This window comes from Microcaecilia unicolor, chromosome 9, assembly GCF_901765095.1.
Source record: "Microcaecilia unicolor chromosome 9, aMicUni1.1, whole genome shotgun sequence".
In the NCBI taxonomy this organism is placed as follows: Eukaryota; Metazoa; Chordata; class Amphibia; order Gymnophiona; family Siphonopidae; genus Microcaecilia; species Microcaecilia unicolor.
In genome coordinates, this window is record NC_044039.1 from 227,703,413 (window position 1) to 227,716,858 (window position 13,446).

Consider the following 13,446-nt stretch of genomic DNA (forward strand, 5'->3'; position numbering starts at 1 on the left):
GGCAGACTAAGGAATAATGTCAAGAAGTATTTTTTTCACTGAATTTTACCTGGAATGCCCTCTTGCGGGAGGTGATGGAGAAGAAAACGACTATGTTACTGTGTTACTATGAGGTTGAAAGGGAGCAGACTCAGGAATAATATCAGGAAGTATTTTTTCATGGAGAGGGGTGGTAGATACCTGGAATACCCTCCTGCAGGAAGTGGTGAAGATGAAAACGGTAACGGAATTTAAAAAAGCATGGGATAAACATAAAGGAAATGGCTGGCATTTAATATACGGGCTCAGCGCTGACCATGGGAGGCAGCCTGGCTACCTCCTATGGTCTGGATATTTGCTCCTTTATGTTCCCATCATAAGATAGATTCTACTTTTGCTCTTGCTTTTCTTATGCTTGTGAATTTCATCTTTTCTTTATGTACTTATTTTGAAAGCAGTCACTAGTCATTCTAGATTTCATGTGATGTCTCTTACATACTGACAATTCATTTTTCTCTTTAGATGCTCCTTGGAGGAAAAACAAAACAAGGAGCGTGGAAAAGTTCAGTGGATGGAGTCATATAGAAAGAGATCTCAGGCAATGCACAAATCAGTGAGTAGACGAGCAAAAGTCCTGGATTCTCATATACCTTTGGAGGATGTTTTCAAAGAGAAGCTGAAACAGAACTGGTTAGTATCTTACATATTAGTCTTGGCTTACCTGCACCATATCTCAAAGGACACGACATACATAGCCCCTGTGTTTTTCATTGTGCCCTGACCTTTCCTTGTCTTTGTCTAGTAAAACCTAAATTTCCAGGTCTGTGTTATTTCAAAGGGTCTATTGCATAAAAACGGTCCTGGAGAAAGTAACACATTGCAGGTAAGTATTCTTAAATGACACCCATTATCTGTGTACCCCATCTCTGCTCTGTATATCCTATATCTGCTCTTGTTAAATGTTTGCTCTGTCCCATCCCTATATCTGCAGAACTCCAGCAAAACAGCTTAAAGATTAGGATTTAGAAAAGGAATTGTAGAATATTGATAAAAACAGAATTCTAAAATAAAAAAAAATCAAGCTAACTTTATTAGCTAGTTTCCATACCCTTTTCCCCATAGTTTTAAAACTTGAAGATTGTACCACAGCTTAAAGATTAGGGTTTAAAAGAGGAATTGTAGGATATTGATAAATACAGTTAGAATTTTAAAATAAAAAAAAAAAAGGCAAGCAAAATTCATTAGCTAGTCTTCATACCTTTTCCCCCATAGTTTTAAAACTTGAAGTTTCTGCCACAGCATTAACAGTCTCTAGAAGGCACAGGAGGGCCCAGTTCAGTCCTTTTCTCCGAGGACAAGCAGGCTGCTTGTTCTCACTGATGGGTTGACGTCCTCGGCAGCCCCCTCCATCGGAAAGTTTACTAGCAAAGGCCTTTGCTAGTCCTCGCGCGCCCATGCGCACCGCGCATGCGCGGCCGTCTTCCCGCCCGAAACCGGCTCGAGCCGGCCAGTCTTCTTTCGTCCGCGCTCGGTACGGTCGTGTTACGCCGTTCGTGCCCCAGAGAGTCGACCTCGCGCGTCCTTTTCGACGTGTTTTTTTCACTGTTTTTCTTCAAAAAGTTCGGGAAGCGCTCCGGAAGTGTTCCGGAAGACCCTTTCGGGTTTTCTGCCCTTCCCGTAATTTTTCACAGCTTTTGCCCCGTAAGTTTTCTTTCGTTGTCGGGGTAGGCCTAGTTTGGCCTCGGTCGAGATTTTTCTCCCTTTAAATTTTGGTGCTTCAATTTTCGCCATTTCGGCTTTTGATTTCGCCGGCGTGATTTTTCCGCCCATGACATCGAAGCCTTCCAGCGGCTTCAAGAAGTGCACCCAGTGCGCCCGGGTAATCTCGCTCACTGATAGGCACTCTGCGTGTCTTCAGTGTCTAGGGGCCCAGCACCGCCCCCAGAACTGCAGTCTGTGTTCCCTGTTACAAAGGCGACTCAGGTAGCGAGATTAGCCCAGTGGAACGTTTTGTTCTCGGGCTCTTCGTCGGCATCGGCACCGGAGGCATCGAGTGCATCGACGTCGTCAGCGTCCGGACCATCTTCCTTGGCTGCCGCTCCATCGACTGCATCGAGGCATCGGACCTCTGCATCGGCGCCGAGGCATCGGGCGACTGCATCGACGTCGGTGGTACCGAGACTTCGTCTGCTGATGTCGTCGGACGGAGGTGCATCGTCAGGAGTGCAGGTGAGGGCTGTCCATTCCCCTGCTGGTGGCGGTGAGCCTTCGGGTGGGTCTCCTCCTACCCTGAGGGCTCCTGCGGTACAGCCCCCCCCGGGATCGACCCTCTTCGGTCTCGGCCCCGAGGAAGCGACGGATGGATTCTACGTCCTCCTCGTCGGTGCCGGGGAGCTCCGGTGACATGCTTCGGAAGAAGTCGAAGAAGCATCGACACCGGTCTCCTCCCCGTGTCGGCACCGAGAGCTCTGGGTCGCCGAGGGAGTCGGCACCCAGCAGGCATCGGCACCGAGAGGACCGCTCACCCTCTGTTCAGGAGGTGTCGATGCGCTCCACTCTGGACAGCCCGGAACAGCCTCCTCGCCCGGAACAGGTTCTGACGTCGACGCCTGCATCGACCTCTCAGCCTTTTTCTGCAGCCACTCTGAACGAGAGCCTCCGGACCGTTCTCCCAGAGATTCTGGGAGAGCTGTTGCGCCCTACCCCTCCGGTACCGGCGGTGCTTGCGCCTCCGGTACCGTCGAGCGTGGCGCCGGCTGGTCCATCGCCCAGGTTGAGGTCCCCGACGTCGGTACCGCGTGCGGTGCCGACCGCGGCCACCTCCCAGGAAGGCTCCCCGACTACGTCGGCGGAGGGAGCTTCGCCGATGAGGGCGAGGGAGTCTACCTCTCGACGCCCCCATCGTGGACGTGGCTCCACGGAGTCGAGCTGGGCGAGGTTGCAGACACAGGTCCGTGAACTTGTGTCTGACACCGAGGGTGAGGCCTCGTGGGAGGACGAAGAAGACCCCAGATATTTCTCTGACGAGGAGTCTGAGGGTCTTCCTTCTGATCCCACTCCCTCTCCTGAAAGGCAGCTTTCTCCTCCTGAGAGTCTGTCTTTCGCTTCCTTTGTCCGGGAGATGTCTACGGCCATCCCCTTCCCGGTGGTTGTGGAGGACGAGCCCAGGGCTGAAATGTTTGAGCTCCTGGACTATCCTTCTCCACCTAAGGAAGCGTCCACTGTTCCCTTGCATCATGTCCTGAAAAAGACATTGCTTGCGAACTGGACCAAGCCATTAAGTAATCCCCACATTCCCAAGAAGATCGAGTCCCAGTACCGGATCCATGGGGACCCAGAGCTGATGCGCACTCAGTTGCCTCATGACTCTGGAGTTGTGGATTTGGCCCTAAAGAAGGCTAAGAGTTCTAGGGAGCATGCTTCGGCGCCCCCGGGCAAAGACCCTAGAACCTTAGACTCCTTTGGGAGGAAGGCCTACCATTCTTCTATGCTCGTGGCCAAGATCCAGTCTTACCAGCTCTACACGAGCATACACATGCGGAACAATGTGCGGCAGTTGGCGGGCTTGGTTGATGCTCTTCCCCCTGAGCAAGCCAAGCCTTTTCAGGAGGTGGTCAGGCAGCTGAAGGCGTGCAGAAAATTCCTGGCCAGAGGAGTTTATGACACTTTTGATGTTGCGTCCAGGGCCGCTGCTCAAGGTGTGGTGATGCGCAGGCTCTCATGGCTGCGTGCCGCCGACCTGGAGAATAGAATCCAGCAGCGGATTGCGGACTCGCCTTGCCGTGCGGACAACATTTTTGGGGAAAAAGTCGAGCAGGTGGTAGAGTCTCTCCACCAGCGGGACACCGCATTCGACAAGTTCTCCCGCCGGCAGCCTTCAGCATCTACCTCTACAGGTAAAAGATTTTTCGGGGGAAGGAAGACTGGTCCCTATGCTTCTGGTAAGCGTAGGTACAATCCTCCTTCCCGACAGCCTGCGGCCCAGGCTAAGCCCCAGCGCGCTCGCTCTCGTCAGCAGCGTGCGCCTCAGCAAGGCCCCACGGCTCCCCAGCAAAAGCAGGGGGCGAGCTTTTGACTGGCTCCAGCAGAGCATAGCCGACATCCAAGTGTCAGTGTCGGGCGACCTGCCAGTCGGAGGGAGGTTGAAAGCTTTTCACCAAAGGTGGCCTCTCATAACCTCCGATCAGTGGGTTCTGCAAATAGTCCGGCAAGGATACACCCTCAATTTGGCCTCCAAACCTCCAAATTGCCCACCGGGAGCTCAGTCTTACAGCTTCCAACACAAGCAGGTACTTGCAGAGGAACTCTCCGCCCTTCTCAGCGCCAATGCGGTCGAGCCCGTGCCATCCGGGCAAGAAGGGCTGGGATTCTATTCCAGGTACTTCCTTGTGGAAAAGAAAACAGGGGGGATGCGTCCCATCCTAGACCTAAGGGCCCTGAACAAATATCTCGTAAAAGAAAAGTTCAGGATGCTTTCCCTGGGCACCCTTCTCCCCATGATTCAGCAAAACGACTGGCTATGCTCTCTGGACTTGAAGGATGCCTACGCACACATCCCGATACTGTCAGCTCACAGGCAGTATCTGCGATTTCAGTTGGGCACACGCCACTTCCAGTACTGTGTGCTACCCTTTGGGCTCGTCTCTGCGCCCAGGGTGTTCACAAAGTGCCTAGCTGTGGTAGCAGCGGCACTTCGCAGGCTGGGGGTGCATGTGTTCCCATATCTCGACGATTGGCTGGTGAAGAACACATCCGAGGCAGGAGCCCTGCTGTCCATGCAGATGACTATTCGCCTCCTGGAGCTACTGGGGTTTGTGATAAATTATCCAAAGTCCCATCTTCTCCCAGTGCAGAAGCTCGAATTCATAGGAGCTCTGCTGGACTCTCGGACGGCTCGCGCCTATCTCCCAGAGGCGAGGGCCAACAACTTATTGTCCCTCGTCTCGCGGGTGCGAGCGTCCCAGCAGATCACAGCTCGGCAGATGTTGAGATTGCTGGGCCACATGGCCTCCACAGTCCACGTGATTCCCATGGCCCGTCTTCGCATGAGATCTGCTCAATGGACCCTAGCCTCCCAGTGGTTTCAGGCTGCTGGGGGTCTAGAAGACGTGATCCACCTGTCCACGAGTTTTCTCGAATCCCTGTATTGGTGGACAATCTGGTCCAATTTGACTCTGGGACATCCTTTCCAAATTCCTCAGCCACAAAAAGTGCTGACAACGGATGCGTCTCTCCTGGGATGGGGAGCTCATGTCGATGGGCTTCACACCCAAGGAAGCTGGTCCCTCCAGGAACGCGGTCTACAGATCAATCTCCTGGAGTTGCGAGCGATCTGGAACGCTCTGAAGGCTTTCAGAGATCGGCTGTCCCACCAAATTATCCAAATTCAGACAGACAACCAGGTTGCCATGTACTATGTCAACAAGCAGGGGGGCACCGGATCTCGCCCCCTGTGTCAGGAAGCCGTCAGCATGTGGCTCTGGGCTCGCCGTCAAGGCATGGTGCTCCAAGCCACATATCTGGCAGGCGTAAACAACAGTCTGGCCGACAGGTTGAGCAGGATTATGCAACCTCACGAGTGGTCGCTCAACTCCCGAGTGGTGCGCCAGATCTTCCAAGCGTGGGGCACCCCCTTGGTGGATCTCTTCGCATCTCGAGTGAACCACAAAGTCCCTCAGTTCTGTTCCAGGCTTCAGGCCAACGGCAGACTGGCATCGGATGCCTTCCTCCTGGATTGGGGGGAAGGCCTGCTGTATGCTTATCCTCCCATTCCTCTGGTGGGGAAGACTTTGTTGAAACTCAGGCAAGACCGAGGCACCATGATTCTGATTGCTCCTTTTTGGCCGCGTCAGATCTGGTTCCCTCTTCTTCTGGAGTTATCCTCCAAAGAACCGTGGAGATTGGAGTGTTTTCCGACCCTCATCACGCAGAACGAAGGGGCTCTTCTGCATCCCGGCCTCCGGTCCCTGGCTCTCACGGCCTGGATGTTGAGAGCGTAGACTTTGCCTCTTTGGGTCTGTCAGAGGGTGTCTCCCGCGTCTTGCTTGCTTCCAGGAAAGATTCCACTAAGAGGAGTTACTTCTTTCTATGGAGGAGGTTTGCCGTCTGGTGTTACAGCAAGGCCCTAGCTCCTTGCTCTTGTCCTACACAGACCCTGCTTGAATACCTTCTGCACTTGTCTGAGTCTGGTCTCAAGACCAACTCTGTAAGAGTTCACCTTAGCGCAATCAGTGCATACCATTACCATGTGGAAGGTAAGCCGATCTCAGGACAGCCTTTAGTTGTTCGCTTCATGAGAGGTTTGCTTTTGTCAAAGCCCCCTGTCAAGCCTCCTACAGTGTCATGGGATCTCAATGTCGTTCTCACCCAGCTGATGAAACCTCCTTTTGAGCCACTGAATTCCTGCCATCTGAAGTACTTGACCTGGAAGGTCATTTTCTTGGTGGCAGTTACTTCAGCTCGTAGAGTCAGTGAGCTTCAGGCCCTGGTAGCCCAGGCCCCTTACACCAAATTTCATCATAACAGAGTAGTCCTCCGCACTCACCCTAAGTTCTTGCCAAAGGTCGTGTCGGAGTTCCATCTGAACCAGTCAATTGTCTTGCCAACATTCTTCCCCGTCCTCATTCCTGCCCTGCTGAACGTCAGCTGCACACATTGGACTGCAAGAGAGCATTGGCCTTCTATCTGGAGCGGACACAGCCCCACAGACAGTCCGCCCAATTGTTTGTTTCTTTTGATCCCAATAGGAGGGGAGTGGCTGTAGGGAAACGCACCATATCCAATTGGCTAGCAGATTGCATTTCCTTCACTTACGCCCAGGCGGGGCTGGCTCTTGAGGGTCATGTCACGGCTCATAATGTTAGAGCCATGGCTGCGTCGGTAGCCCACTTGAAGTCAGCCTCCATTGAAGAAATTTGCAAAGCTGCGACGTGGTCATCTGTCCACACATTCACATCTCATTACTGCCTGCAGCAGGATACCCGACGCGACAGTCGGTTCGGGCAGTCAGTTCTTCAGAACCTGTTTGGGCTTTAGGATCCAACTCCACCCCCCGAGGGCCCTATTTGTTCTGTTCCAGGCTGCACTCTCAGTTAGTTGGTAAATTTTTTAGGTCAATCTCAGTTTTGTCCTCGCCGTTGCGAGGCCCAATTGACCATGGTTGTTGTTTTGAGTGAGCCTGGGGGCTAGGGATACCCCATCAGTGAGAACAAGCAGCCTGCTTGTCCTCGGAGAAAGCGAATGCTACATACCTGTAGAAGGTATTCTCCGAGGACAGCAGGCTGATTGTTCTCACAAACCCGCCCGCCTCCCCTTTGGAGTTGTGTCTTCCCTTGGAGTGTATTGTCTTGCTACATACTGGACTGGCCGGCTCGAGCCGGTTTCGGGCGGGAAGACGGCCGAGGACTAGCAAAGGCCTTTGCTAGTAAACTTTCTGATGGAGGGGGCTGCCGAGGACGTCAACCCATCAGTGAGAACAATCAGCCTGCTGTCCTCGGAGAATACCTTCTACAGGTATGTAGCATTCGCTATTCCCACCCACCCCTAGCTCAACTGTTCATTTATAGTCAATTATTCTAATTAAGACAACAAGAGGGGAATTTTCAATTTTCATTAGTTTTAATTACATTTAGTTTCTAAGAAGCAAACCCTAAATAAATTACAACAGACAAAAGGATCATTATATTCATCTGATATCCCTAGTATCTTAAGAAGTTTTAATTAAATAACTCTATAACACTAAGATGCAGATAGTAGTCCAGCAGTGTGAGGGGTGCTATCCAATCTTTTGCATTGAGTGTCACATGTATGATTATCTTCCATTTGGTGAGATAATCTCCCAATTGGTGAGATGTGTTTGCTCGATGCAAAGAGCTCCTAGCTCTCAGAGAACGAGACCGTTCTCTTGAGGCTAGAGTAGCAGACTTGGAGTAGCTGAGAGAGACAGAGAGGTACATTAAAAAAGGCCTACAGGGACGTTGTAGAGAAGTACCATCTCCAATCTGGCAGCACCTGTGCTGCCTTGGAGGAGGGAGGCCTTCTAAAAGGAGAGAATCACCCTCGTGCAGCTGGAAGTAATCCTGTAGACAGGACCAGCATACCAGGGAATGCAATATCCTCTTGCACTGAGGATGTGTCTCAAGGAGCTACTGCCCAGGTGGGAAGGGTTAGGACGGCGTATGTAGTAAGTGATTCGATTATTAGGCATGTAGATAGCTAGGTGGCTGCTGGATGTGAGGATCGCCTGGTGACTTGCCTGCTTGGTGCTTAGGTGGCGGACCTCACGCATCACCTAGATAGGATTTTAGATAGTGCCGGGAAGGAGCTGGCTGTCTTGGTTCATATGGGTACCAATGACATAGGAAAATGTGGGAGTGAGTTTCTGGAAGCCAAATTTAGGCTCTTAGGTAGAAAGCTCAAATCCAGAACCTCTACGGTAGCATTTTCTGAAGTGCTACCCGTTCCACGCACAGGGCCCAAGAGACAGGCAGAGCTCCGGAGTCTCAATGCTTGGATGAGACGATGGTGCAGGGAGGAGGGTTTTAGATTTGTTAGGAACTGGGCAACATTCTGGGGAAGGGGGAGCCTATTCCGAAAGGATGGGCTCCACCTTAAACACGGTGGGACCAGGCTGCTGGCATTGGCATTTAAAAAGGAGATAGAGCAGCTTTTAAAGTAGAAACTGGGGGAAGGCTGACAGTTGCTCAAAAGTGCATGGTTCGGAATAAGGTATCTTTCATCACTAAAACAAGGAAGATAGGGTATCCTGATAGTGAGGTTGCAAAAGAGACCATAGTATTTATTCATTTATTTGTTACATTTGTATCCCACATTTTCCCACCTATTTGTAGGATCAATGTGGCTTACATAGTACCGGAGAGGCGTTTGCTGACTCCGGTGTGAACAAATACAAAGTGATGTTGTGGTAAGATAAAGTTCATATGGCATAGCCACATTAGAGCATCGCACTCTCCAGTCACCCAGCTCTGAGCTACTTCTACCTGTTCAACTATAGTAGATCAGGTGTCCTTAAATAAAAATAAAAATCAGACAAAAGATTGCAAATTAATACTGTCAAGTACTGAGCATGATGTAAATAGGAACAACAAACATAGTTTGAAATGTCTATATGCGAATGCCAGAAGCCTAAGAAATGAATATTTCAGGGTTATGTCCGGTCCCCGAGACACCCCCAGACCAAATGGAGGTATCTCGAGCACAGGAAACCCCCCAAGACTGCTTTTAATATATTCACCTCGTATATCTGAACTTACCAGAGCTGTGTGCTAGTTCATAAGTAGCCAAGAACACATACTAAATATAGTTAAGAGTATAAGAAGGTAGCTTTTATTTCTTAGGCATCAAGTATAATTACAATTAGCCATTTGTCTGCAGACACAATTTACAGAACACTATGAGGCATATTTTCAAAGTACTTAGACTTACAAAGTTTCATAGGTTGATATGTAACTTTATAAGTCTAAGTGCTTTGAAAATATGCCTCTATTTGTCATGAGAAGTACCATTCAGTTGGTTATAGGAATATAATATCCCAGCTGCAAACAGGTGCTTTCTGGGTTTTAATCTTATGTGATACATTTGTTTCTCACAGAGAGAGAGTGGTGGCCGCCCCTCTCTAACTTGAAGCAGGAAGTAACCTAACTTTTTTATAGGTTCATACAGGATACTGGTAATATGACACTAAGCACATCTGATTGGATCTAGTTAATGTCATGGTCAACACTGATTGGCTTATGCTAATGAGTAGCCTCATCTCATAAACTGTTCTCATCTTTAGCTTGCTTAATCACAAACTTTTGCAGTTCCCTTGCACCTGGTCCACTAACCACAAACTTTTCCTTTCCCACCATGTTGCTAAACAATGTCACTCTGTCAGTTAGACCCCCACCCTTGTGATTTCCTGTTGTTCTCTGCAGTGCTCCAACACTGGAGGTCAAGTCAGAGTTACACAGGCCTGCAAGCTTTTCTCTCATTTTGGAGCCTGAACCAAAGCTAGGTATGGGACCAAGGCTCATAGCTGTAGCACTATTATACAGAAATAAGATGGGAGAGTTAGAATATATTGCACTAAATGAAAAATTAGATATAATAGGCATCTCTGAGACCTGGTGAAAGGAGGATAACCAGTGGGACACTGTCATACCAGGGTACAAATTATATCTTAGTGATAGGGTGGATCGAATTGGGGTAGCATTGTATGTTAAGGAGGGCCTTGAATCAAATAGATTGAAAATTCTGCAGGAAACAAAACACATCTTAGAATCCCTATGGCTCAAAATTCCATATGTAATGAGAAAAAGGATAGTGATAGGAGTGTACAGGATGCTGGGCTCGATGGACCCTTGGTCTTTTCCCAGTGTGGCATTACTTATGTACTTATGTACCGTCCACCTAGCCAGGATGAACAGACAGATGTAGAAATGTTATCAGAAATTAAGGAGGCTAACAAACTGGGCAACACAATAATAATGGGTGATTTCAATTACCCCAATATTGACTGGGTAAATGTAACATCAGGGCACGCTAGGGAGGTAAAATATATTGACAAAATCAAGGACTGCTTTATGGAGTAGCTGGTAGAGAAGGAAAAATTCTAGACCCAGTCCTTAGTGGAGCGCATGATCTGGTGCGGGAGGTAATGGCAATGGGTCCGCTTGATACCAGTGATCATAATATGATTAGCTTTGAAGTAAGTATTGTTTTTAGTGGAGTTTGTTCTTATATGGCCCCCTCTGACAACCTAGTCTCAGAGAGGGCTGTAATTATGTGGGAATTATTTCTCTGATATTTCTACTTACCATAAGAAATATAATTGTTTGGACAGGTGAGGCAACAGGGTTTCTATCTCCTTACGTCCACCCCAAGATAAAGGACAGAAGCTATGTTCCTTCCAAAAAGATAGTCTTTATTCCAATATAGATAACAACAGAACAATCAGATAAAGCAATGTGGCAGGTAACAAATAGCAAAGAAAATCAGGCTATAACAAAGTAGTAAGGCAGGTAACAGATAGCAAAGAAAATCAGGCTATAACAAAGTAATGAGGCGGTAGCAATATGTTACGAGAGGCAGTGGCGTACCTAGGGTAGTTGACACCCGGGGCCGGTCATTTTTTAACCCCCCCCCCCCCAAAAAAAAAAAAAAAAATCCAGTACTAGGCATGCCGAGAATACAAAACACTCAGGACCGTTAGAGCAATTCTACCATACCATAAGCAGTCATTTCTACGAGTCACACAAGGAAAAGGAAAGCATCTTAAACACTACAGTGAGCACTAGAACATCAATTCACCTATTGTAAAACAAAACCAGACAGAATAGTACAGATTGTAGATCCTGCACAGTCAATGCCAACTGAAAGCCATGTCTTTTTCACAAACACAGATACACCCTAATCCACTATAGGATAAGTAATCATAAACTTTCTATTTAGACAAAAATTAAACTGAACCCCCAATGCCAGACTCTGTATACAATGCAACACCACAGAAACAGAAACTGTCCCCTAGTACTGTGCAAAATATAAAGACAGCAGATGTAAATTTGAAAAAAACTAACAAATAGCACCACTTTACAAATTAACAAATAGAAATAAAACAAATATAGAAAGTAAAATAATACCATTTTATTGGACTAATACATTTAGCTTTCAGAGGCCAAAACCTCTGTCCTCGGGTCAGTACAGTATAGTGCTGTTACAGTATCTTATCCTGACCTGAGGAAGGGGGTTTTGTCCTACGAAAGTTAGTCAAAATGTATTAAAATTAGTCCAATAAAAAGATTACCTTGTTTACATGTTCTATTATAAACATTTATTATCACAGCTACAATACTACTTTATCCTAAAGCAAAAAACAAAAATATATATTTTATTTACAGTTTGTTGTCTCTGGTTTCTGCTTTCCTCATCTTCTTTTCACCATCTTCCTTCCATCCAGCATCTGTCTTCGTTCTCTGCCATCCAGTGTCAGCCCTCTTTGCTGTCTCCTCCATCCAATGTCTGCCCTCTCTCCCTGCCCCTTCCATCCACATCTGCCTTCTATCTCTGCCCCTTCCATTCTCTGTCTGCCCTTTCCCTTCCATCCACTCCACTGTCATCCATTTCTCTCTGCTCCTTCAATCCACCATTTCCCCTCCCTCTCCCATCCATCCAGGGTCTGCCCTCCCTCTCGCTCCCCCTTCCATCTAGGATCTGTCCCTCTCTCTCTGCCCCTTTTTTCAGCCCCCAGTTCCAGCCCTTCTCCCCTCTGAACACCCTCACCCCAGTCCCCTTCTCCCCTCCCCTTCTCCTGTCTGTGACCCCCACCCCAGTCCCCTTCTCCCCTCCCCGTCTCCCATCTGAGATCCCCAACCCAGTCCCCTTCTCCCCTCCCCCTCCCCTGTCTGAGATCGCCACCCCAGTCCCCTTCTCCCCTCCCCTTTTTCCCTCTGAACACCCCCACCCCAGTCCCCTTCTCCCCTCCCCTTCCCTTCTCCCATCTGAGATCCCCACTCCAGTCCCCTTCTCCCCTCCCCATCTCCCATCTGAGATCCCCAACCCAGTCCCCTTCTCCCCTCCCCGTCTGAGATCCCCACCCCAGTCCCCTTCTCCCCTCCCCTTTTCCCCTCTGAACACCCCCACCCCAGTCCCCTTCTCCCCTCCGAGATCCCCACTCCAGGCCCCTTCTCCCCTCCCCTGTCTGAGACCCCCACCCCAGTCCCCTTCTCCCCTCCCCTTTTCCCCTCTGAACACCCCCACCCCAGTCCCCTTCTCCCCTCCCCTGTCTGAGACCCCCACCCCAGTCCCCTTCTCCCCTCCCCTTTTCCCCTCTGAACACCCCCACCCCAGTCCCCTTCTCCCCTCCCCTTCCCTTCTCCCGTCTGAGATCCCCCTCCAGTCCCCTTCTTCCCTCCCCCTCCCCTGTCTGAGACCCCCACCCCAGTCCCCTTCTCCCCTCCCCTGTCTGAGATCCCCACCCCAGTCCCCTTCTCCCCTCCCCTTTTCCCCTCTGAACACCCCCACCTGAGTCCCTTTCGCCCCTCTCCTTCCCTACCTCAGTCCCGTTCTCACTATTGTCTGAATCGGCGAAGCAGCATCGCAGGCAGCGCCTCGTCTGCCCTGCTGCTTGTAAAAAAATCAAATCTCCTTCTCCTCGTCTTGATGTCGACTCGGGCCTTCCAATCAATCACTATGTCCCGCCCGCCCTCGCGGAATTTACCTTAGAGGAGGGCGGGACATAGTGATTGATTGGAAGGCCCGAGTCGACGTCAAGACGAGGAGAAGGAGATTTGATTTTTTCACAAGCAGGGCAGGCGAGGCGCTGCCTGCGACGCTGCTTCGCCGATTTTTGTTTAAAGGAGGCGGTGGGAGCGGAGCACCCCCACCCACTGGCACCCGGGGCGGACCGCCCCCACCGCCCCCCCCCCCCCCTTGGTACGCCACTGACGAGAGGGAATACGGGGACCACAG

General features: G+C 49.9%; 1 protein-coding gene across 1 annotated transcript in view; it reads left to right on the forward strand.

Annotated features, from left to right (window-relative positions):
- The window catches only part of FAM161B (FAM161 centrosomal protein B), a 277,968-nt gene that overhangs the window by 197,159 nt on the left and 67,363 nt on the right, over positions 1 to 13,446 (forward strand). The window contains 1 exon segment of the mRNA XM_030215409.1: positions 502 to 669. Within this exon segment, the coding sequence (XP_030071269.1) occupies positions 502 to 669 (168 nt within the window).